The sequence below is a fragment of the Sciurus vulgaris genome, assembly GCF_902686455.1.
Source record: "Sciurus vulgaris genome assembly, chromosome: 14".
Classification (NCBI taxonomy): domain Eukaryota; kingdom Metazoa; phylum Chordata; class Mammalia; order Rodentia; family Sciuridae; genus Sciurus; species Sciurus vulgaris.
Window position 1 is genome coordinate 79,147,561 of NC_136475.1, and position 26,323 is coordinate 79,173,883.

General features: G+C 38.5%; 1 protein-coding gene across 13 annotated transcripts in view; it reads left to right on the forward strand.

Moving 5' to 3' along the window:
• Window positions 1-26,323, forward strand: part of DTNB (dystrobrevin beta) — a 227,692-nt gene that overhangs the window by 124,668 nt on the left and 76,701 nt on the right. For all 13 annotated transcript variants that reach the window (XM_079111086.1, XM_079111076.1, XM_079111081.1 and 10 more), the window contains one exon: window positions 2,951-3,075. In XM_079111086.1, the coding sequence (XP_078967212.1) occupies window positions 2,951-3,075 (125 nt within the window). The remainder of the gene's footprint in view (window positions 1-2,950; window positions 3,076-26,323) is intronic.

Sequence of the window (26,323 nt, forward strand, 5' to 3'; positions counted from 1 at the left end):
GATTACCAGCTCTGTCCTTGGGGCTGAATAGGCAAACCAGGGAATGTCCCTGTCTCGACACTTAGAGCATTTTTCACACTCTTGCATAGGGACTGATATTAGCTTCTAAACTAACTCATCAAAATTCACTTCAGGTTCATAACATAACCACTCTTTGAGATCTTTTTAGATAAATCACTTATTTATTCCTAATGGAATGCATGGCATTAAATTTTTCAGGGTAATATCCTTTTCTAGTCTGGTTCTATATCTTAGTTAATAGCCTAATTCTTACATATAGTTATTCCAATGTTGTTGGGGTGTTTTTGTTTTTGGTCCTGGGTATTGAACCCAGGTACCCTTTACCAGACCTTTTTTTATTTATTGTAATTTGAGACTGGGTTTTGCTAAGTTGCCCAGGCAACTCATGATCCTCCTGCCTCAGCCTCTTGACTACTTGGGATTACAAGTATGTACCACGGTGCCTGATGCATTCCAGTTTTTTATTTTTCCTTCCCATATGTACCAGTTGAACTCAATACATTGATTTTTACCCTTATATCTATGTTTTTGAGGCTTGAAATTGGATCTCTAAACTTTGACTTAAAGCAGTATTTCCAAGAGCATCGCAAGCATATTGCTGAGAATATTAGGGGCTACAGAGGCAAACACTGTTTATTTTAATAGTCATGTAGTTATTTTAATGTTTCTTATAAAATATACTCATGAAACCTGTGATTTCATGGCTGTTATTTTTTGGATGAAGCTAAATCTCAGATAGGCAGACTGAATTCATGGCCCAGGTGGTTCTCAGATACAGCACCAAATCATGAAATTATATAGTTTATAGATGTAGTATTGGGTTCTAAAGGTGGATTAAGGCATTCGTTTTATTTCCTTTGGTTGTCTCTTATTTGTAATTCTCAAAAAAGTAAAACTGATGTGGTTTTGTTAGGAATAAGCAGTTAGAAAATCCTGTCCAGAGACCGTAATTCTGTTGTAGAAACAGCTCTGGTAATGCACAGATGCAGAGGATACGGTCCTGCCTGCAGAAGCACCAGCCTACCAAGGATAGGCAGGTAACGTAAAACCTGATGCGGCATGGTATGCGCAGCGGAGGGAACGCGTGTAAGTTAGTGGTAGCCTGGGAAGGGGATACTGACCATGGAGCAGCAAGGAACTCTTCACAGAGGAAGGGACACTTGGAAGCAGGTTTAAGAGTTGAGTAGAAAGTTTACAGAAAGACAGATTGGAAAAGGGAGACCTGGGAAAGGCACATGCCAAGGTACAGAGGACGGGGAGTATTGGGTTAACTGTGAGCAGCTCCTCATCTGTGCTCTTGGGCAAGGGCCAAGGGCCGGATATGAGGGTGTTGAGGGTGTCTGTGTGGAATGTGATGGCGTTTCCTTCGATCTTATCCTGTATGCCTTATCAGCCTGTGAGAGATCTTAAGCAGAAGATCTCTCTGGCCATGCTCTCTGGGGCAGTACAGAAAATGGGTTAAAGGGGAAGCATCACATTATGACTGGTTGTTGGGCAAAGGGAAGTGGGGAGCAGTTGGGGAGAGATTCTGCTTTGTTTCATTTTACAAGATATGCAGGAAGCTAGGTTACATCTAGACTTTTCCCAGAACTGAATTTGTCCAAGGGGATAGTGGTAGGTGATTTGGAGCCAACATATGAAGTTTCTGAAGACATAGGTATTATTCAGTCTTTAAAAAGTTAATTAACTTTGCCTTATATGGTATTAAAAGCAAAGAGATTTTTGTTTATTTTTACTTATTTTTTAAAAATATTTTTTAGTTGTTGATGAATCTTATTTATATGAGGTGCTGAGAATTGAACCCAGTGCCTCACACATGCTAGGCAAGTGCTCTACCAGTGAGCTACAACCCTAGTCCTTATTTTGTTTTAAAATACTGCAGCAAGCAGCATATAAAAGTCAAGTGGAGATGTGGTATTGATGAGAAATTCAAGTGGCACATTCAGTAATAAATTGCAGAGAAAGTAAAAGGAAATATTTCTTTTTTTTTTTTTTTTTTTTTGCAGGTAATAACCTGCCAAAATCTCGGATAAGGTGTTAAAGGGCAAAATCTCAGATAAGGTGTTAAAGGGGTTTGGGTAGACAATATAATCTTATATGAGCACCCTCCTTTGAATATGAGTTTTAAGAGGCTTGGGCATGTAACTGGGTGGCATGAGGTCCTGGATTTGATCCATAGCACCAAAAGTAAAATATTAAGAAGTCCAAAAAGGCAAACAGAGGCTTTAGAAGTTGAATGTTCTATGTCACTGCATTTTGTTGCTTTTATGAATATTTACTGTTAAGTCTTAGATTTAATAATCTTGGGATTTCTTGTTTCTGTCTTCCAGAGAAATGATTGGTATGCCAACTTATTTTTGTACCTTTAGTATATCAAGGTTACAGGTCTGATGCTGACCTGTGTGTGTGAGTTTGTATCTGCTTGTATAGCCAGATCCTTAATACCAAATGTTCTACCTCACATTTATTTGGGAGTATTCTAACATTTGGGGATGTGTCTCAGTCAGCTTACTTGCTAACATCCATAAGCCATGTGATCTTGGCATTATTTTAACCTTCGATATTGTAGACCATCAAAGAGTTCTGACTTCAGTGGGGAATTAGCTTTAACATCTTACCAAAAGTAATCCAGAAGTATCAAAAGAGCAAATTCATGCAAAGGGCAGGTAGAGATGTCCAAGAAGGAAGTTAACGTTAACTTGATAGTGTGACCTTAGAATAGAGGGAGGCCACAGAAATGAAGAAACCACAATGACTTTGGGACCACTGTAGATTCTTTCTGCAAGGCCCAATAGTGTTGACTATAATGAAACTTGATTTGTACTTGAAAAGATATTTTCTATGCTATTGTCACCACATTCTTTTGAAGTTCTTTATCATTCTTTTGAAGAGTTAATTCCTTATTTCCTTATTTTCTACTTTGACACAGAAATCCCCTGCAAAGAAGCTGAGCCATGCAATTAGTAAATCTTTGGGGTGTGTACCCTCCAGAGAACCCCCGCATCCTGTTTTTCCTGAGCAACCAGAGAAACCACTTGACCTTGCACATATAGTGTAAGTATACACCTGAATGTGGACCCTTCTGAAATGGAGGTTTTGTGAAATTCCTTTGGATCAAAACCAAGAATCGCCTAACGTGGAAGCCTAACTCCTGATTCATGAAGCCCAAGAAACAGCAGTCTTCAGAACAGGAATACCTTGAAGAGGAGTTGTTGTGCTATTGAGCTGAGTTCCTTTTTGCTGTTCGTGTGTCCTGCCCTTAAATTAGTAATAGAGGTCATTTCTTCTCCACAACAATAGTGCCCACAGGGACTTGAGTTAGTTTACATGACATGGAAATGAAAACTAACTTAGTTTTCTCTTTTTGAATTGAGAGAAAATTAGGAGACTGTATGTCTATATAAGGCGCGCACGCACACACACACACACACACACACACACACACAAACATGCACACATGTATGCGCACACACCAATATTCATGATAAATAAAGCAAAGCTACAGGGGAACAAAAAGTTTGAGAAATAAAGACCAGAAGTAAGGAGGAAGAGAAACAGTGAAGGATAGGATTCAGTCTCTGAACTGATTTCTTCATTCTGAATTAAATGATGATAGGAAGATTACCTTGCTGGATAAAGTTGGTAGGTTTGGGCTCTTTAGTCTTCACCTGGGGTGTGGAAGTTTCTCTGCTGCAGTGAGCACTCATTATCTTTTACCTACCTGATGGAAGATAGTTGGACCAAATGAGCTGTTGGGGCTACCAATCTCTACTTTCTTTTTCTTTAAATATTTTTAAAAACTTTTATATTCATTAAAATAATATATGCATGTGGATTAAAAATTCAGTAATATAGAACTGCTTATATTGACACAACACACTCTCCCACCCTTGACCTCTTTTGCCTGGGTTTTAGGTCTACTAGTAGTTACTCCCTGTTGCTCTGTCTTATATGTATAATATCGTTTTTCTTTTCTTTTTCTTTTTCTTTTCTCCTCTCCCCTCTCACCCCCCTCCCCTGTCCTGTCTCCCCTCTTTTCTCCCCTCTCCCTCCTCCCTCTCAGCACTTCACTTTTTGCTCAGGCTGTCTTTGAACTCATGTTCCTCCTGCCTCAGCCTCCGGAGCTGCTGGGATTACAGGCATGCACCACCATGCCTGGCACCATTTTTCTTGACTCACCAGTTTTAGACATTATTGAATTCCATCAATGGTGTAAGGAATCAACCTCATTTATAAATAGATGCCAACTCATCCCAGTTTTTCATAATTATATCACCATTTTTAAGTTGGTTTCCTTAGTGATTTTAAATAATATTCTTAAAACTTAATTTCCTATAACTTCCTTCAATTTCTACTGCATAAACTGAGAAAATGAGTATGTTTTATTTCTCCTTTTGGCTCCTAATCCATCACCTGTGCCATGATTTTGATATTGCTAATGCTGATAATAGTTCTAGTCTATGATGGTAACAAAGTCTTCTGAGGTTTATAAATCTGAAAGTTGAGAATCCAATAATAGTATTTACAGCTAACATCACTCATTACAGGCAGATGCAGGCTGTGACGGTCCTCTCTCAGAACTCACTGAGCTCTTCTAATACACCACCAGTTGCCCAGATCACACTTTGGGGTTGGGGTGGAGCTCAGTGGTGCGTGTGTCGTGGCTTGTGTGAGGCTCTGGTGCCCTTCCCAGCACACCACACACACCACACACCTGCTGGTTTTATGACTTGATTGACTTTTTTGTATGATCTTTGTTGTTGTTTTCCTTTCAGTTTCCTATTGCTTCCTTCTTGTTGGGAAAAAATATGTGTTCCTCCCCCCACTGTGTTCCATAATGCAGTTTACTCATTGCTTATAATTTATTTGTATTATTTTGATAACCATTTTCCCTTTTTTTTGGCTGTATGTTCTACGTTGAATTTTTTTTTTTTTTAAATCCTTGCCTGCCCCAACAGGTTTTCTCCTTTTTTTTTTTTTCCCTTTAAGTTTAAAGATGTCCCTTTTACATGTGTGTGGTGTGATAGAGAATATGCAGTTTCCCTCCCTCCCTCTCAGCATTGAGTAATAACTGTTTCTGGGCCATTTATCATTTTCATTTCTCCACTGACCTGCAGTGCTATCATTGTCAAAAATGAAATTTCCGATATGCTCAGGCTAGTTTCTGGGCTCTTTATTCTGTTCCATTGGTCAAATTGTCTATCCCTAGGTCAGTATCACAGTATTTTAATCACCCTAATGGATTAGGTAATCTTTTTCAGTAGTATTTTCTCTATTCCGTCTTTGCTCTTTCATGTAAACTTCAGGAACTTACTGAACTCATTGTTTATTAAAATTTTTGATTGGAGATTTATTGAATCTAAAGATCAAATTGGAGAGAATTGACATCTTTATGATATTAAATCTTCCCATTTAGATTATCATGCTTATTAAACGTATTACTGTCGTACCTGGACTTTCTATCATTGTATTTTGTGCTATTTATTTCATTACTTGTGCATGCATGCAGTGCTCAGAACTGGACCCAGGGCCTCGTGCATGCTAGGCAGACACTGCCACTGAGCTACACTCCCAGCCCTTTTTCTCTTTTATTTTTGAGAGGGTGTCACTGTGTTGCTGAGGCCGGCCTCAAACTTGAAATTCTCTTGCCTCAGCCTCCTGAGTAGACAAGCTTACAGGTATGCACCACCACCCCTGGGTATTTATCATATGTTTAAAGAACCTCTTTATTCATATCTCTATTCTAGTCACCTTTTTCCTCCATAGGCAACTGCTCTAATATGATTATTGTGTATGTTTTTTTATTAATGCAGGTTCTTGAAAAATAGGCACTGTTTTGTTTGTACTGTTGAAAAATTTACACAAGAGGTTGTGTGTGTAGGATTTTTACCTGTGATGGACACCTGGGTCACCTTCACATCTCTGCTTCCTCATACTGCAGTGAAGGTCTAGGTGTTTCCCCTGTGAAACTGGGTCAGGGTTTCTGTGTACCTGAGATGTAGTTGTGTCAAAGATTACATGTATCTTGACCAGGAGCAGTAAGTTGGGGATCCAGTAGTTCATAAACTTCTGGATTTATTTATTTTATTACACAGATGTAATCTCTCCCTCTTCATTCGGGTCCTGGACCCCTTCTCTGCCTGGGGTTTCTGAGTTGAGAGATGTACTGATCAGTTTGCCTAAACAGTATAACTGTTTTCCTTTTTGCCTTGAAAGAAGTAGTCTGACTGTGTGGTGTGGGAGCAGGGCTGGAGGAGGTGGGGATCTGGTGGGAATTTGCAGCTCCTTTTGCTGACTTCCCACCACTCCTCTTATTTTGAAGGCAATATCTCAGCCCTCTTTAAAAGGTGCCAGGAATCTCTAATCTCAGGGCATTCCTCCACTTCTCCTGGCTTGGGATAAACTTGACCATAGGTGCCTTCTCAGTTTATTAAAAAATTTTTTTTAAAAAAGCCCTCCTTACATCTATTTATAAATTTAGGTGGAAATGCAATCTGGGACTGAAAGCTAAGAATTAGAAACTGAACTTTTCATTATTGATTGTTATCACTTTCTTATATTTGCATTGAATCTTTTTATTAAGTAAATAAAAGCATCGTAGATAAAGTTCTGGTCTTCACTGCTCCCCTTCCTGGTCCCATTGCCCTTTCTCTGTCCTGAAGGGTAGCTACTAATCTTTATTTGGTATTTATCTATAAACTCACATATTTTTATAGTTAATACAAATGGACATGTTGTAAATATCCTTCTGTAAGTTTATTATTTTGTTAAATTATATGTTTTTGAGACTTATCAAAAACTACTCTACCACACGAGTTCATTCTCCTATTGATGTTATTTACAGTTTTTCTCTACAACCCTCCATGCTATAATTTTTGCATAGAGAATTTGTCTAAGACAGGATCGTGGACTATGGATGTTACATAATCAGGATATAGTAGCCACAGTAGCAAAGTGACCCCCAGTGGTTCACCCCTTTGTGTGTGTCACTCACACAAAGTCTGTGATGACCTTTGGAGTCACCTGGAGGGACTCAGGAGTAGTGAGCCATGTCAGTGATTTAGTGGTGGGGGCCACTTCAGTCTTCTGCACATCCCCATCTTAGCACCAGGCCTCCGTGATTGCCACAGCAGGGGAAGAAAGCATGTGGGAAGCTCACTGGGCTCTTCTGTGCCCCCACCAGATTCAAGAGTGTATAGTCTTCTGGGGAGGAGAGTCACAGATTGGTCAGCCCTAGGAGTGTGTTCTGTAAATGTCTTAACTCTATCTGTCTTACCTAGACTCAAACTTATAGTTCAAGTGTTTGTTAATCTGAATTATTCCCAAACCAAGAATATAGTTAGAAGCAATGACAGCTTCTCTTTTAGATTCTAATGAGTTTTGGAACAATTATTCCTAATTGGACTCACTAGATAACTTTTAAAATTCCTTTTAACTTTGATTTTGTATTTCATGTATATATCTATATATTTCTATATTCACTGCATGTCAGTAGTTCCCTATCCCAGCTGATTTAAAAACTTAGAAAGCTTTAAAAAGTACACATTACTTCCATTCTAGGTCAATTTAATTATTATGCTGAGGGTAGCCTGAGATTCTACCTTTAAAAAATTCCTTAAGCAAATCTGATCAGTTTTGGACCACTGTATTAGTTCATGAGTGGTATTAGACGTCTGAACAAGAAGCCAAGAATTTTATTATTAAGCATTCAAAAATGTATATAGAGGCTGGGGATGTGGCTCAGTGGTAGAATGCTTGCCTAGCATGCATAAGGCTCTGGGTTTGATCCCCAATATCACCCAAAAAATAAGTAAATAAATAAAAAGTGTACATGTGGTACAAGGAAAGTATAACTGTGAGTAGCAACTCTTAACTGTTGCTAAGATTTATAATCATCCATTGATTCAGAAAATATTTATTGAGCACTTAGCTCAATAAATATTTATTGTAGCACCTAGCTACAACGCAAGGTGCAAAACAGTATTCTTGTAATACTCTGTAAGTAAATAGATTTGAGTGAAAGTGAGGAAGCCAGTTTTTTTTTTTTTTTAATTTGTATTTTGAATTGAGGCATAAAAACACAAAAGTTGCACATATTACTGAGGTGCTGTGTGATGTTTTGGGGAAGTCAGTTTTATGTAGTTGCAATTAGCTATCCAGAATTCAGTTCATAAGGCCCTTTTACTTGAAGGTTAATGCTGTTCATAGACTTTTCTGTTAGGTTCCCCAACATTTCCTTTTGTGTGTAGCCTACCAGATAAAGTGGTGCAAACCAAGTCTGACTCCTTAGAAAATGTTTGCACCTGTCAGTACTTATGGATTCCCCAATCACTGATATCACACTCTTCCTCTGAAAAGCATGGAGGTGTTATCTTCCCCTTAGAAAAGTAGATATTCTGAACATTGTTTATCTTAAACCTTTTCAGGTATAGGAAATAGATTTTCCTATAATGTAACTTATGTAAATGTGGTATGAAAATATGGTATTTTCTCTCTCCTAGCAATAACATGCATGCTAATCTCCATGAATTTTAACATCTATATGGAATCTTCAGTCTTCTCAGGCGCTCTAAAATCAGGTGTTTTCCATTTACAGAAATTCTCTTCAGATCAATGGAAGCTTTATTTTACAATTTCTACTGTAATAACTTGGACAGTGCAACTTGAAATTACCTACTGTGGTATTTGTCACTTCAACATTAAGTTTTATTTTGTACCAGATAACTGGAACCAGAAAAAGCCTTCAAAAAAGATCTGAAGTAGTAGTTTCACTTAAAAGAATAGTATCATTGAACTTAAATAATCCTCAGTTGTGTGCCTCAGATACTGTTATGGTCTAAAAGCTTGCAGGTTAGGGATTTCTTTAAAGTTCTTGAGAATTTCTTGATGGGTTTCATGTGGTCTGGCTAATATCAAGATTGTACCATTGTATCTCAAAGAACTATCCTACTCATTTTGAAGCTCTGGAAAATAACATAAATCACATATTTATCCTATTTACACAAAATAATTCTCTAACAAGATGTCTTTACCTTAGGTTGTGCCTTTAGCTTCTTGGCAGGCCAGGAAAGGCTTTTGTGAAGAACAGCATTTACAGTGAAGCCAGAGGGTAACCAGGAATTCGCCTGCAAAAGGTGGTGCCTGGGCACCCTGGCAGAGAGAACAAGAGGACCGGAGCCATGTGGAGCCAGGGTGGGCTGCCAAGGAGGAGGGCTGCTGCTGGGGTTGAACCTTAGCCTGCTTGAGGAGGGGTAGGGGACGGGTATGGTGAACTTGCCACTTCAGAAAACCACGCTTGGCCAGGCGCAGTGGCACAGCCTGTAATCCCAGCAGTTTGGGAGCCTGAGGCAGAGGGATCCCAAGTTCAAGGCTAGCCCGGGCAGCTTAGTGAGACCTGTCTCAAAATAAAAAGAGGCCTGTGGATGTAGCTCAGTGGTAAAATGTCCCAGGTTCAATCCCCAGTACAAAAACAAAAAAGAAAACCACTGCCTGCTGGGATCCTTGAAAGAGAAGAGGCCAGCAAGAGAAACTTCTTCAAAGACCAGTTGAGAGACCTTGGTGCTTTGAACTGTCATGGTGGCCATAGAGAGAGAAGTTTATGAACACGTAAGAAACCTATGTTGTACCATTATTGTATGCCAAGAAATAAAATTAAAACCCCAGTATAAATTTGGGAAAGAAATTGAAACTGTGAGATAAAATACACATTAATGTTTCATTGTTGACATAAAATAGACATTTGTTTAGACCCTTGCAGGTTTGAGATTCAGGTGTTGTTCATATTTATTTGGGACTCACTGTACTCTGGTCCCTCTGCTCACTTCCTCCTTGTGCAGCCCTTGTGGCAACCTTTGCCACATGGCAACCTTTGTCGTGTGAATTCCCAGTGCCTTCAGCAGGGCCCAGCACTGTTAGCTCCTTAAAGCACGTCACGTGAAGGTTCCTGTAGACAGGCACCTGCGTCCTGCCCCTTTCTAGATTTCTGCGTTTTGTTTTTGTTTTTGTTTTCTCCTTCAGAGAGTCTGACGTCCCTTCAGTTTCCTGAAGCCTCCAGTAGATGTCAGGTACAATTCCTGCTGCTCTTTTTGGGGGAGTTGAGAATATTGAATAAATGAGGTTTTTCAAATAGATCTCAAGACTTATCTTCAAAACAAAGCCATTTCACTTACCAGCACTCTCCCAACTAAATCCGAGTCTCTGAGAGAAAAATGAGTTGCTTCTTTTGGTCAGAACATTTTTATGACTTCTGGTCTTGATGTCTCTGATAGATTCTTTTCTGTTCTAAATCAAGCAATTTGTTGTTGCTTAGGATCTAATTATCTAACCACATAGTTCTTAAATCTAATTTCTTCAATTAGAGGTTAGTCACCACTATATTTCAGTTTGTGGTTATTTATTACTGAGAGAAGGCAAAACTTGCTGGTATTGGCTTAGTGTCTATATTCTTAAATTCCAGTGAAAAAGCATGATGTGTCCTGCCACACACACCTGGGATTCGTCTAGTTTCTTAACAGGGTTGTCAAACTGTAACCCTGTGGCTAAACTCAGCCTGTCATCTGTTTTTGCATGGCCCATGATCTAGGAGTGACTTTTATATTTTTAAGTGGTTCAAGATAAATAAAAGAATGATAATATTTTATAAAGTGAAAATTATATGAAATTGAAATGTCCCTGTCCAGTGTACAAAGCTTGACTGGGCCACAGAGCCACACTTACCCATTTATGTCTGGTTTGTGGCACTTTGGGGCTACCTTTGGCAGAACAGATTTGCTGCAGCTGAGACCTCATGCCCGCCCAAGCCTAAATATTTACTGTCTGGCCCTTTACAGGACAAATTTGCTGACCTCTGCTCTTAAGAAAGAGTGGATAAAAACTGCACTTTGTGCTTCTTTTGAATGATCATCATCTTTGATTGGATGGTCTAGGGTTTTTGCATGCAAGGGTGAAGGATAATTGATAATTTCTTTTGTTATTGGCAGTTTCTAGAACCAGACTGCCAGTTACTGAGAGAGCACCTTCATTTGTTCTCACCACCTTTGCATTCATAAGTATATAGCAGATTTGAACAGCTAAGCCAACTATTTTCCTCCACACCTTGCATCAAAACCTAATTAAGGGCTGGGGATGTAGCTCAGTTGGTAGAGTGCCTGCCTCCCAAGCTCAAGGCCCTGGGTTCAATCCCCAGCATTGCAAAAAATAAAAAAACCTGATTAACCTAGACAGCTAAAAAGTAATGTTATTTAAATTATACTACAATTTAAAATTAACACTAAAGCCATACTTTAATGTTGTTCTTATTTGTTAACTAATCTTCTGCTTAATGGTGACTTAGGTTCTTTATATGTGCATTGCTTTGATTTGATATAAAAAATATCTTTTTCCCCCCTATACCAACCTCATAGATTTTCTTTTTGAACTTTATAGACAACTATGCTTTAAACACTTACACTTTCAGCGTTTGTGAACTGGTTAGGACAGCACAATAAATCTGCCTGTTTTGTACTTATTCCTCATGACTTTAAGTACATCAGTAGAATCACTAGAGTAGGAAACACGTAGAACCACTTGTAACCCTGTGGGAGAACAGGTCTGACTTCTTGTTTATGTTGTTGAATTAATAAAGCACATTTTGTGTCACTTGTTTTAAGTGGATGAGTTTGGAGTGACTTTGTGACAAGGGCAGTTCTAGCCAATTGTCATATACCAAACCAAATGCCTCTTGGCACCTTGTTTTTAAAAGCCAAATTTTTTCAGAGTTATTAATGGGTTTAACTGCATTCCCAAACAAATGTTCACATGTAAAATAAATAAATAAATATCCTAAAAAATGGTCAGACGTTATAGAACCTATATGATGCTCAGTCTTGTGCAAGTACTTATCAAAGGTGTTGTGAGCAGGGCTCTATATCTGGTGTGGGGACGGTGTCTCCTCTGAGGACACCGATAAGGTGATCCTTTTATTAGATCACCAGGTGAGTCTGATAGTCCAGTCACTTTAGAGGAGTATCACATTCATTCTAAGTGTCTTGGTTTCCTGAGACTGAACCTATTTGGAAGATTTTAATTTTGAGCTATTTCTGACAGGTTAACTATTATACTTTGATTCTTGGATCATACCTTGTCTGCTATTAATTCTATTGTATTTTGCTATCAGAAATGTGAAGCCCACTAGGCACCTCGAATTTTAGAACCATATAATTTGACCTCTTGGGAAAGGAAAGTTTCTTTTGATTCTCCTGTTCCTGCAGCCTAGAGTGTGAAGGCTCAAATGGCTCTTCTTATGCTAGTTCTGTGTCACACTTCGCTGGGTTGCTTTTGAAGACCTGGCAGCTGAGAAGTGCAGGACTCCCTGAGAACCCTGAGATTCAGTTCCTGCATTGGGTGTTGTTAGTGTTGCTCCATTTTAAGCTGAAATTTCCAGAAATAATTCTTTTCTGAGCTTAGGGTTGCTTGCTATTCCAGAAAGTGTACCTCTCAAAAAAAGAAAGCAACAAGGACCAGGCATCATTTGATAGTCCTAGAAATAAGCTAAGATTTGCCTGAACCTGTATATATGTGTGTACTCGGAAGGAATGGTCAAATGAACAGCAAATGTGGTGATTGGTTATGGTGTATTAAGGAGACATAGCATTATTTGATACAACAAAACTCAGGCCTGTCAAAGCCCAATCCTAGCAGAGTAATTGTTTACAAGCTGTCTGTGACTCTGCTCTGCTGAGTTTCACCATGCCCTTGGGATTTTCTCACCCTGTTTACCTCTGTACTACTTTAAATTCTAATCTTACATGGCCTGAAGTCACCATTGGTTTTCCTTTTTTTAAAAAAAAAAAATTATTAAAAAACACAATTAAAATTTTTATCAACTGTAAGCAAATCAGGAGTGCTAAGTATATCCACATTGCTGTGAAACAGATTTCTAGAACTTTTTCATTTCCAAATCTAAAACTCTATCCCCATTAAATTACAATGGCTTTTCCATCTCCCCCAGCCCAGGGTAACTACCTTTCTAATTTCTGTTCCTATGAACTTGACTACTCTAGCTACCTCATATGAGTGAAATCTTATGGTATTTGTCTTTTTTTGTGATTGATTTATTTCATTAGCAGAATGTCCTTTCAAGGTTCATCCGTGTTTAGCACATGACAGGATTCCCTTCCTTTTTAAGGCCAAATACTATCCCGTTGTATGTTTGTTATACATTTTGCATATCCACTCATCTGTCAATGGATGTTTGGGTTGAGTTGCTTCTGATTTGGCTCCTGTAGATGGTGCTGCTATGACATGGGTGGGCAAGTTTCTCTTTAAGACCCTGCTTTTAATTCTTTTAGAGTATATGCTGAGAAATGGGATTGCTAGATCATATGGTAGTTCTATTTTTAATTTTCTGAGGAACCCCTGAATTTGCAGTTTGACCATTTTACAATTCCTCCAGAAGTGCACAAGGCTTCATTTTCTCCATATGCTCACCACCATAGTTTATATAGTTGTGTTTTGTTTTTATAGTAACCATTGTAATGACTTTGAAGTAATGTGATTTTTAAAATTTATTTATTTTTTATTTTTTATTAAAATTTTTTATTTTTACAGACTGCATTTTGATTCATTGTACACAAAGGGGGCACAACTATTCATTTCTATGGTTGTACACAATGTAGATTCACACCATTCATGTAATCATTCATATACATAGGGTAATACTGTCTGTTTCAGTCTACTATCTTTCCTTCCCCATCCTCTTCTGCCCCATTTTCCTCTATACCATCCAAAGTTCATTCACTCTTCTCCACCCCCCCATCACCCTCCCTTGTTATATATTGTCATGCACTTATCAGAGAAAACATTCAGCCTTTGGTTTTTTTGGACTTAGCCTGTTTCACTTAGCATATTTTCCAGCTTCATCCATTTACCAGCAAATGCCATGATTTTATTCTTCTTTATGGCTGAGTAATATTCCATTGTGTATATATACCAGTTTCTTTATCCATTCATCTACTGAAGGATATCTCAGTTGGTTCTGCAATCTAGCTATTGTGAATTGGGCTGCTATGAACATTGATGTGGCTGCATCACTGTAGTATGCTGATTTTAAGTCCTTTGGGTATAAGCTGAAGAGTGGGATAACTGGGTCAAATGGTGGGTCCATTCCAAGTTTTCTGAGGACTCTCCATACTGCTTTCCAGAGTGGCCGCACCAATTTGCAACTCCAGCAGCAATGTACGAGTGTGCCTCTTTCCCCCACATCCATGCCAGCACTTATTATTGTTTGTGTTCTTTTTTTTTTTTTTTTTGGTGGTGCTGGGGATTGAACCCAGGGCCCCGTGCTTGCAAGGCAAGCATTCTACCAACTAAGCTATCTCCCCAGCCCCTGCTTGTGTTCTTGATAATAGCCATTCTAATTGGAGTAAGATGAAATCTTAGGGTGGTTTTAATTTGCATTTCTCTTAATTACTAGGACCGATGAACACTTTTTCATATATTTGTTGATCACCTGTATATCTTCTTCTGTGAAGTGTCTCCCAGTTCCTTAGACCACTTATTGACTGGGTTCTTCGTATTTTTGTTGTAAAGTATTTTAAGTTCTTTATATTTGTCTTTTTTTTTTTATTGTTTCATTGAGATCTAATTTATGGACCATTACATACATCCCCTGTGACAATTAAATTATTTTTACTAAATTTGTACAGTTTTGTATTCCTTGCTACCATCTAGTTTTAGAATGTTTCCATATTTCAAAAGAGGTTCCTCCTACCCATTTGTAATGAATTCCAACTCCTATCTCTAGCCCAAAACACCCAGAAGTATACAGTAATTCCCCCTTATCTGTAGGAGATATGTCCCTCAGTGGATGCCTGAAACTGTGGATAGTATCAAACCCTATGTATGCTGTTTTTTTCCTATATGTACACACCTGATAAATTTAATTTATAATTTAGGCAAGTAAGAGATTAACAACAATATCTAACAATAAAATAGATTGTAACAAAATATTGTGATAAAAGTCGTTCAAAATGTATAAATACTTGTTTCTGGAATTTTTCATTTAATATTTTCAGACCGCAGATAACAAACCTCAGAAAGCTTCCTGAATAACTGGGATTACAGGCATGCGCTACCACACCGGGTTCTTTTTTTTTTTTTTTTTTTTTTTTGATTGCCCCATGAAATTTCTTTTATTTTAGTAAATAGTATTAAAAATATATTGAATACAAATATATTTTCCACAATTTGACATAGTTTCCAACAGTCTCCAACCCTTAGGTACTGGTGAAAGGTTTCGTATATTTCTGTTACTCTTCCATCATGAGTTATTTGTGTTATTGTGTGTAATAAATAGGAATTCAAAAGTGCATACTAATTTTAGCATCTACAACTTAGTATCTGGTGGGAAACTGCTTCTATTCAAAGAACGCATTTCCATGAAAAGAGGGACCATGGACTGATACTCAGTATTGTTACACTAGTATTTCTCCCTTCTTCAGATGAGAGCTTGTCTCAGAAACAGAAATGAAAATGTCTTGACCCTCAGGGCTGCCTGGGTCTGCACTTGGTGTTGTGGCTGATGAGTCACCCTGGTGTCCGCCGCCGTCGGGTGGGTCTGGAGCTCCAAACCCTTTGAATATTTCCAGCAGCACAGAATGTTCATCTGCCCAGTTTCCAGTGGAGTCCTGTGCATGTTTTAGGCCTGAAGTGTTTCGCTGATACCTGGAGCAGATTTGTGAGCTGGCAAATGAATTCCCTTTAAGTGAGGAATCTTTTGGAAGCAGTTTTCTATGCCCCGTACCAGACGGTTACGTGAGTAACCCGAGCGGGGAATGATGGAACCCAACACCACAGATTGATCCGAGCACCTCTTGGCACGGGGTTTAGCCTTTCCCGCCAAACCTTCAGTGCAACCGACAAGGGGAGGAAGGGTAGGTCCGGCATGTCACGGTCACTCCTGTTGATGCCATTAAAAATACAGGTAGCTGACTCTCCCGGTAGACGTCTACCCAGCCCCCCGAACTCCACATCAGCTAATGTGGAGACATGCTCCCGGGGAAAGCAGGTCAGTTTTCAGTGGTCTGTGCTCACAACCTTCCCCTTAGCCAGTGAACACCTACCTCAATTTGAGGTTTAGACACACCTTTTCAACTGATTCAGACTCAAGCCTGTCTGAAGCTTATCTAGCTCACTGTGGCCTTGGGGTCAGAAGCTGACCTGCGTGTTTGCAATGCTGTGACGAAGCGCCACAGGCAGGATGGCTTATAAAGCACAGACCTTTCTTTTCCACAGTTCTGGAGACTGAGGTCCAAGGCCCCGACAGCTGGGGCCGCACCGGGTTCTTAATGAGCTCATGAGGAGTAAAAATTAATTTTGAGGAAGTAAAATCATCAAATTTTTCTCTTATGGAATATATTTTTTCTTAAGAAATCTTTGCCTAAAACCAAAATAAAAAAGGTTTTCTCATAGAAGTTTTGTGTTTTTAACTCTTACATTTCAGTCTTGAATCAGTTTTTGTGTTAGTTTTTCTTTTTGTTTGTTTTTTGGCTTTGATACTGGTGAGTGAATCCAGAGGCACTTAACAATTGAGCTACATTCCAGTCCCCCTACCCCACACCTTGCTAAGGGTCTTGCTAAGATGCTTAGGGCCTTGATAAGTTGCTGAGGCTGGCCTCAAACTTGATATCCTTCTGCCTCAGCCTCCTGAGTTCCTGGAATTACAGGCTCACCTCGGGTTAGTTTTGAGATGATTTTTTTGTTGGAGGTAAGAGTCCATGTTCCTTCTTTGATGTGTGGGTATCCAGTTGTCCTGGCACCATTTGTTGAAAAGACTGTCCTTTGCTCTGTTGAATAGCCTTGGCACCTTTGTCAAAACAATTGACTGCAAATGTATTGTTTTCTTTCTGGGCTCCCAGTCCTAATTCTTTGACCTCTGTGTGTGTCTGTTTTCATGCCAGCACCATTTGATCTTCATTACTGTAACTTAATAGTAAGTCTCGAAGTTTCATATAAGTTGTCTTCTTTTTCAAAAATTTTTCCTTTTTTCCTCTTTCCTTTGTGTGTGTGTGTGTGTGTGTGTATTTTCACGTAAATTTTAGGTACGCCTAACAAAGTATGCTGGAATTTTGACTAGGCTTCCCCTGAGCCTGCTAACCAGTTCTCGTCTCTTCCCGCGTCTTCCTCCTCACACTCCAGCCTTCCTCTTCCTCGTTTTTTGTGTGCTTAGTCTTTGTTTTGTTTTACTGCCTTCTGTGTTTGCATTGTGTGGCTGATCCTGTCTAAGACATAGTCATCTTAAATGTTTAACCCTTAGCAGTGACCACAACCCTGAATATGTTCCCCGTGATTCAATCTGCTTTTTATATTCAAGCTTCGAAGATAATAATGTTACTGAAAAATCCTTTTGAGGTCTTTCAGAGATGTGTCTCTTTGTGTGAACTAATAATAAAAGTTAACTGTTTCTAAACGCATGTTAGATACATGTAAAGACAATTTAAAATTATTAGGTTCTAGCACACTAGTTGAGCATTCTATCAGTCCTATCGCATAATCCAGTTTTCATTCATTCATTGTTCCTGTCCCTTCAGTGACTTGCCGCACCCCTAAAAGCTCAGATCTTCCGCCATCTACAAGGCCTCATAAGAGCTGGCTCCTGTCCACCTCTAATTTATTTACCACCACTTTCCTGCTGGGCTCCCTGCCCTTTTGTTTTCCTGGGTCTGTTCCCACCTAAGGCCTGTTATCCACTGTTAACATTTGCCCGAAACGCTGCTCATGCTGATGTCCCTGTGGCTGATGCCCTCACGTCATTCAGTTTTCTTCTTCAATGTTAGCTTCTCAGAGGAACTCCTGGCATTGTCTCACCTAAGCAGCACTGTCAGTCACTTTGTCCTCCTACCTTGCTTCAGTGGCATCCCTTTGAGGACAAGGGCTTTGATTCTGTTCTGTCTCCAGGCTTAGAATGGGACTGGCCAGTGGTAGACCTTGAACAAATATGAGTAGCATGAAGAAGTGCTGGTGGAGAAGAAGTGCGCGCGGGAGGACCCACGGCGGCAGTGCTCAGGAAGCTTTCACGCCTCTGGTGTGCAGGGAAAGCAGGCTTTCTTTTCCCTATAGTTTTACAATACTAGAGCTAATCATATAAATATTGGAATTAGAAACAGTAGTCCTCAGTCCTCATATTTTTTTAAATTCTTGAACATATTCGTTACCATTTAATCATCTTCAGTCACTGCCTTTGTCTTATTACCTACCTGTTTAGAAGTCCACGGGATGCCACTGCTGTGGAGTAGGGAGGTGCTCCTCATGCTGCATTCAAGGCCCTGTGGCCCTGCCTTACCTTTTTCAGACTTTTGCACATATTTTACATCCATGAGTGCAGGTTAAATTTTGCTCCATCCCTGAAGCCCTTGAAGTAGCTAGTTCATGTGGATCTCTTCTTTCTTTCCATCCCCAAATTCCTTTAGCTCTTGTTGCTTTGTGTTATTGGTCTCCTTCTTGGTGGATTTCTTGAGTATGCACTAGCCCAGGACTTCTTAAAAATTATAAGCCTCTGCTTTGCACCTTCAGCTTCTTAAGCAGCTGGGATTGTATAATCCTGGAAAATTCTGGGTGTTTGTGGGCCTGTACTCACTTGTGCTTCTGGAGTATGGAACACAGTTGTAAGTTCTAGCTGAAGATCACATTATAGGACCTTGCTTGTTATTCAGTATGACTTTACTTTTCTTACTGAAGCTTTGGAAGACAACCAAAGAGAGGCTTACTTATATTATAAAAGTCTGTTTTTCATGATCTTCTGGAGAGAAGCCCTCTTTTACTTCTTGAAATAATCCTAAAAGTCAACATCAGGTCATATCATAATAAGGCATCTTCTCATTAGGTGTAAAGTGGCTCTTCTTGTTTGTCTGACTTTTTCCTCTTTTGGATAGCATTAGTGGAATAATTGTAAGAGTAAAATTAGAAACATTGACTCCAATCATGAATTTAAGAAAATATTCTGTTAAATTATATTAAATAATCTTCCTCCTTGGTTTTTCACTTTTTCAAAAACTTAAAAATTTAAAAGTAGTATACTATGGGAAGATAAAGAAGGTACCTCCAAAATTGAGCCAGCATGAATTTATGGCTTAAAATCAATTTATATCAACATTATAACCTTCATTTTACACATAAAATGAAGTGAATAAATACAAATGAATGATGTGATGCTGCACAAAAGGATGCATTATAAGCATGCTTCTTGTTTCCAAAAGATGCAGGATATTAACATGTCCTGTCTATCTGATTATAAGGGCATTCTGAGTTATAGACTGATCATCTCAAATTCCCTCTCACATTTGCCAGGTTGTTGGGTAGGAAACATAAATATTTTATTCCTGACCCTTTGAGGAAATCAGCAGTTGGAACATGCCATAATTAATTAAATATCAAACATCTAATAGAGAGCTTCCTAACCGCAAGCTCATCATTACACGGGTTTGAAACCAGAATTTATGCCATAGTTTTAACCCCAGAGTCCCAACTCAGAAATTGAATTTAAAGCTCTTCTTTTTGGGTAGTGCTTCCAGAAGCCTGTTAGAAGCAAACACAAGTCTTCTAGGGAGGAGGGCCTTTAAAAGCGTGAGCCTTAAGTAGTATCCACAGATAAAGTTCCAAGGAACTCAGACTCCCAAAATACAGAAAAAACAAGGTGGCATGAGTGAGAATAAAGAGAAGCAATATTAAAAAGTTCTGTAGTTTGAGTTATCAAATACAGAATATATGTACGTATATGTCTTTTTTTTTTTAAAAGGAATAAGTTGAAAATGTAAAGTGTTATGAAGAAACAAGACAATACAAAGTCCCAGAAAATTTGAAGAGCAATCAAGTTAAATTTATAAGAATTGGAAAAAGAAAATAGAAACCTCAATAATAAAAGGTAAATATCAGATTAGACATAGATAAAGAGCAAATTAGTGAACTGAAAGATAAATCCAAACATTATTTAAAATGTAGTACGCTGAGACAAAGACATAAAAATTATGGTGTACAAGGGAAAGTTGTGACATACAGGTAATTGAAATTCCAGAAAGACAAAATTTAAAAATTAGAGGCAAGGCAAAAAGATAATGAGTGTGAATTTTCCCAAGTTGATGGCAGATGTCAGTAAATTCCAATTAAAACTTTTAAAGGAAAAACCATCCCCAGAGACATAATAGTAAAAGTAAAGGACAACAGCAACAAGGAGAAGATATTAAAAACGTATTGAAGAGAGATTATTTGTGAAGCATTGATACTTTTACAGAAAGTTGACTTCTTGAGTAATATTAAAAATCAGAAAAAAATTACCAATACTGTAAAACATGGATCAGTATACAAAAGAAAGGGGAGGGTATTTCCATATATTGGCAACAGTTAGAAAACGAAATTTTAAAAATCAGTACCTTTTACAATTGCAAAAAGATAGCATAGGAATAGATGTAATGAAAGATCTATAATATGTAAGACAACAAGGCACTGCTAAAAGAAAACTTTTAAAAGGCATAAATAAATAAGGAGATACACTGTTTTTAAGTTGGAAGGCCAGTGTTATACCAGACTTTAACAGCCTTCTCATCTCCATGTCGAAATTATTGTTTAGTAATTATGAAATGAGAAAAATAATTACTTCTGCTTTTGTCTTTATTATTTTCTTCCTAATTTTCCTAGAGTTTTCTAAGAAATCTTTTGAGCACTTAATATGTTCTAGGCACCACTCAGAGAAAAACAGACAAAAAAAATCTTAGTTTTCAGAGATCTTGTTTTCTAGTTGTGGGAGATAGATACGAATGATATAAGTAAAGCATATGGGACTTTAGATGGTAATGAAGTGCCATAGAGAAGACTAATACAGGGAAAGAGGGGTGGGAAGTACTGGAGGTGGAGGAGTCGAAGTTTTTAATAGTTACCATTTTAAGCCTTAATGAAAGGTGATATTTGAGCATAGACTGAGGAGATGATGGGGTGGCCCTTGAGGGTGTCTGCAGGAAGAACATTCCTTGCAGAAAGAACAGGTTTAGCAAAGCCCTGCAGTGGAACAATACCTAGCATGTTCAAGGAACACCAAGAAGGCTGTGTAGGAGGAATTAAATAAGCAAAGGGGACACAAAAGCAAAGGTGTTATAAGAGATTAGGCAGCATAGGATCTTATAGGCCATTGTCAGAACTAAGTGAGAAGAAGAGGCGTTTGGACAGTTTTGACTTTTCTGACTTCCATTTAAAAGGAGGATCTTTATAGCCACTGCAAAGAATAGAGAGAGGAGGGTCAGGATAGAAGGAAGGAGACTAGTCAGGCAGTTTTGAAAAAATCCAGCGGAGGAGTGAACTTGAGTGGACCTGAGGATAACAGTAGAGGTATGAGAAGTGACCAAATACATGATCACTGGCTATATTTGTTCCAACAGGTTTGCTGACAGGTTGGACATGAAGTTAGGGAAACAGATCAGTTTGAACAGCTAGAAGAACAGAGAAGAGGATTACTATAGGTACAGCCAGTTTGAGTTGAATAAGAGCTCCACTATGGACATGTTTAATTATTTTTGACATGCAAACAGAAATATCAAGTATCAATATGATGAAAGTCTGGGGTGGGGTGGTGATTCTGGAGTGTGTGTGCTTAGAAGTATAAATTTGGGAATTGGCAACTTTCATATTTTTAGATAGAAAAGAGAAAGCATACAGGGACCAAACCTTGTTACTAGTTTCTTATTTCTTTAGATGATTATTTAATTTGATTTTTGAAAAAAATTTTCTAATACACATAGTTAAAGCAATTTAAAAATCTTCCAAACACATGAGACTTTTTGGTATTCTTTGATGCTCCCTGATACTATTGAATGTTGGTCAGAGGTGGTATTCTATAAGACAACTCAGTCCAGTTGTGATTTCTTTCAGGGCCAAGTATCTGAATAGTTTTTCTAAATAGCCCCTGTGTGTTTAAATATAGTATTAAATTGTTGAGTGCATGGTTCTGCTTGTTCACATTGCATTGAAATCATTAACTATTTGTTCAAAAAAGATTAAATTCAATTTTTAAAATAAAAATGCATTAAAAGATGATAGGTAGAAGTGCCAGCTGGCCTGATGTTATGGAAGAGGCTGTGTGAATAATCATGTGCCAACTTGACCCACAAAGGCACAATGTCAAAGGTAGAGTTGAGGACCTTGGGGAAACTGAGTCATGAAACTGAAAGCTGTATTTCTGAAATGGAATCCATGGGTCACTTTGAAGAATATTGCTATCTTAATTTTAAAAGTCTTTGAGTCTGTGGATAGGACATGAGGTGTCTTTCCATTTATTTAGACTTTTATTTCTTTCAATGATATTTTATAGTTTGCAGTATACAAGTCTTAACACGTCAGTTAAATTCATTTCTATGTATTCTTTTTCATGATATTATAAATGCATTTTTAAAAATTTCACTTTCAGTTTTTTCATTACTCATATATAGAAATACAACTGATTTTTGTGTATTGATCTTATGTCCTACAGCTTAGCTCTAATATTTTTTGTGTGGACTCTTCAGGTTTTTCCATGTGAGATCATCTTATCTGCAAATAGAAATAGTTTTACTTCTTCCTTTACAATCTGGATATCTGTATTTTTCTTGTGTAATTATTGTGGTGCATCCTCACTCTTGAATGATCATTTGACTGGATTCTAAATCCAGTCAAAAGTTGTTTCCCTTCATCCTTTGAGGACCTCACTCTTCTATTACCTAGTAATCTGTTTTGCTCAAGATGGTCTGATTCTTCTTCCTTTTGGTTCAATGTTTCATATTTTGCTGGTGATTTTTTTTTTTTTTTTTTTTTTTTAGGATTTTCTTTATAGAATTGGTAATCTGAGGTTTTACCATAGTCTTTCTGGATATAAGCTATTTAATTGAATTTTTGACTTGTTTTAGTATCCAGGATTCTTAGTCTCTAAGGGCTCGTGTCTTTCACCAGTCCTGAGGAGTTCTCAGCCATTGTCTCTTCTAGTAATACTTTGGCCTCTCCTCCATTCTCTTTGGACTCTTTGGAACTCCAAGATACAGACTTTAAAATTACTGAATCTATCTCTCACATTTCTTAACTTCTTTTTTTAAATTTAATGTTCTATCAGTCTTTAGATGGTTCTTTTTTAAGTCCATTTGTGGAGTTTTAAAAAACTCAATAACTATGACTTTTATTTTTAAAGTCTCTAATTGGTTATTTTCCCGAACATTTTATGCTATTATGCTAACATCTAGGTGTCTGAGAACAGTAAATATACTCATTTTAAAGACTCTTTTAGATGCTGTTTTTGGAAGGTGGGAGGGGCAAGATTTAAGTTCTTCCAGCCCATGAGGTGCCTGCTTGCCTGTGTGTGGCACATGTCAGCAAGAGGCAGCCTTGCTCAGCACCATGGCTTCCCCTTTATCTTCTTCCATGGGAGATTTTTTTCTTTTTCTTTTCTTTTATTTTTTTTTGCTTAAAGAGAGTTTCTTTTTTGTTTGGATTATACCTATGCATGCATTCATTTATTTTTATATGTTTAAGTCAGTTTTCTTTGGTGTAGGAGGCTGAACTCCTAGCGCGTGTGCAGTCTACCACCTTGAACCAGAAGTTCCTAGAATACTTCTGCAGCTGATTTAGAGTTCACTGTCACAGACAGCACTGTCTCCCAAGGCTCTGAGTCTTTGGGTTTTGTTTGTTTGTAACGGTACTGGGACTTGAACCCAGGGGTGCTCTACCACTGAACTACATCCCCCACCCTTCTACTTTTATTTTGAGACAGAGCCTTGCTATGTTGAGACTGGCCTTGAACTTTTTATCTTCCTCAGCCTCCTGAGTACCTGGGATTACAGACCTGTGTCACCACACCCAGCTTTGGTACATGTTTTAATGAAATGCAAGGTGGTTCATTTTCCCCCTGGCAAATTCCCTAATATATGATGATGTTGAAAATTGCTTTTAGATTCTTTTGGCCCAGAAATTAAATACCAAGGCTGATTTAACAGGCACCATCGGCCCGAGGTGTTCTTGGTGTTCAGGTGTTTGTGTTCTCCTAGAGGATCATTCAGTCGTCAGGACTTCTCTCACTCAAGAATTTTGCCATGTCCTGTCTGCTCGCCTTTGGTTTCCCTATCTGGATATTTGTCCCATTTAAAATTCAGTTCAGGTGAGCCCTTCCCTGCTGGCACTTTGGGTTTCAGCTGAAGCATTGTTTAAAGTAGAAGACAGCAGTAAGTAAAATCAAAAAAGCTCAGATGTGAAAGGGACTTAACGTTGAATAAATAGTTCCTGAGCACCCACTGTGTTCCAGTCACTGTCTTAAGTGCACAGTGTGAACAAACACAGTAAACACAGAGGTAAAACAACCCTGTGGATCCTGCTCTTTAGTTTACAAGCTCTTGAGTAAAATCAGTCAACAAATAAACCTTAGTTATATGTAATTAAAAATTGATAAATACTATAAAAGAAAACAGGATAGTAAGAATATAGCAGGAATTTCTCATTTAAATTTTGTAGTCAGGAAAGGAGTTTAAAATAAACAATGGAACATTTTGTTCATCTGAAATCTGAGGTAGAACTTATTGAATCAAGGTTGGTTCCTGAGCTGGGGATATAACTCAGTTGGTAGAGTGCTTGCCTTGCAAGCACAAGGCCCTGGGTTCAATCCCCAGTACTGCAAAAAAAAAAAAAAAAAAAAAAAAAAAAGGTTGGTGCCTTACATCCTCCATCTGTCCCTTGCTCTCCACCCTGGTTATTGATTCACTTTCCGCCATCCCCAGGTCCCCAGGGTCAACATGTGAAGATCTCTGCTTTAGAACCAGCCCCTTTGCCTCACAAACTGCTAAGGCACAAAAGGTGCGTTGTCCAAAGTCACACAGGTCACATCCACTTAGTACTGGAATTGGAATGAGAACCTTTTTCTCCAAAACCTGTATTCTTTCCTCTCTCTACTGCCCCTTTTTCTCACTTTTATTATAAAATTATGGTATTTCAATCACAGGTATTCTGTAGTTCTTTTTTTCCACGAAATTAATTTTACCTATTGTTCAAACTGGCCTTCATATTCTGAATTGTCCCTCTTATATATTCTTAGAACTTGAAGTCTTTTGAAAGATATTATCCACTGTTATTTGTTTTATATTTCTGAAATAATAAATCAACTCTTTCATCTAATATGTGCATCCACTTTATTTTTTTAGGCTTTTTTTTTTAAATCAAAGTGTTTATATTAAAATCAATGTTAGTCTTCTGATCTATTGACTTGACTTTTCTCACTTCTTTGTTTATCTAAAGAAATAGAATTCTTTCCCAGGTATTTAGGTTGTTAGTGTGGGATTCATTTTAACTTGCCATATTTTTAATGTAAATCCATTTTATTATTTTGTTTTATTTTTAGTTTATTGTGGCAGAAAAGTCCAGGACCTGTGTTTGAATAGAGTATTTACCTAGGACACTTAGAAAGCTAAGGACATGGTGAAAATTAAGATGGACAGGAGCTGAGCCGACCTGTCCGGGCAGTGACTGCACAGAGGGTAGATGACTTGGGGTGGGGTGGTGACCTGACTCGAGCTGTGCTTAGAGAATTTCCAGCCCTGAAGAGTCAGATGAGCACTAATAACAGCAGAGTGGTTCTCAGGGCACCAGCAAACCAGTAGAAGGTGTTACGATATTCAGGTGACGCTAGAGGTTGAGGGATGAAACGTGAAGGAGGTAGAAACCAGGCACGGGGATTTTAAAAGCTGTTGACGAGATGGAAGAACAAAGGACCCCGGGATAGCTCTGACTGGCAGGGACATTCTCATGACCGGTCCTCCTGCTGGAGGTGTCTCCTGAAGCTTGCTCAGCATCTCACACTGTTGGGCTCTGTGTTCAGCTGCCCTCTGATGAGCTGCCTTTATGAATTAGGGAGCTCTTTGCTTCAAAGGGTCCGATAGACACCGTTGTCCTATTTTCCATCCTGCTTGCATTCCTATTAACTGCTCTTCAGCCAAACAGAAAGAATTCAGCCTTGCTCTTCTCCCAGTAGCTATCTCCCTAGATGGATTGGCAGGTGCAGTACTGCAGGCGACTTCTTATCCTGCAGTTGGCAATGAGGAAAGGGCCTTGGGGAGGGGCTGGGGAGGTTTCTTAACGTCCCCATTAGGATGCAGTCAACAACTGGGTCCGTTGAGTCACTAAATGGCAGCAAGACTTGGATTCTGCTGCAGGTGAGTGTTTCTTTTTTAAGCTTCATGGAGCAGCACCTGTGTGCTGCACTGCCTTCCTGTTGTCAGCCACATTTGACTTTCTCATGGGCTTGCTAGCACGTGCCGACGTGTGTTTCATACCT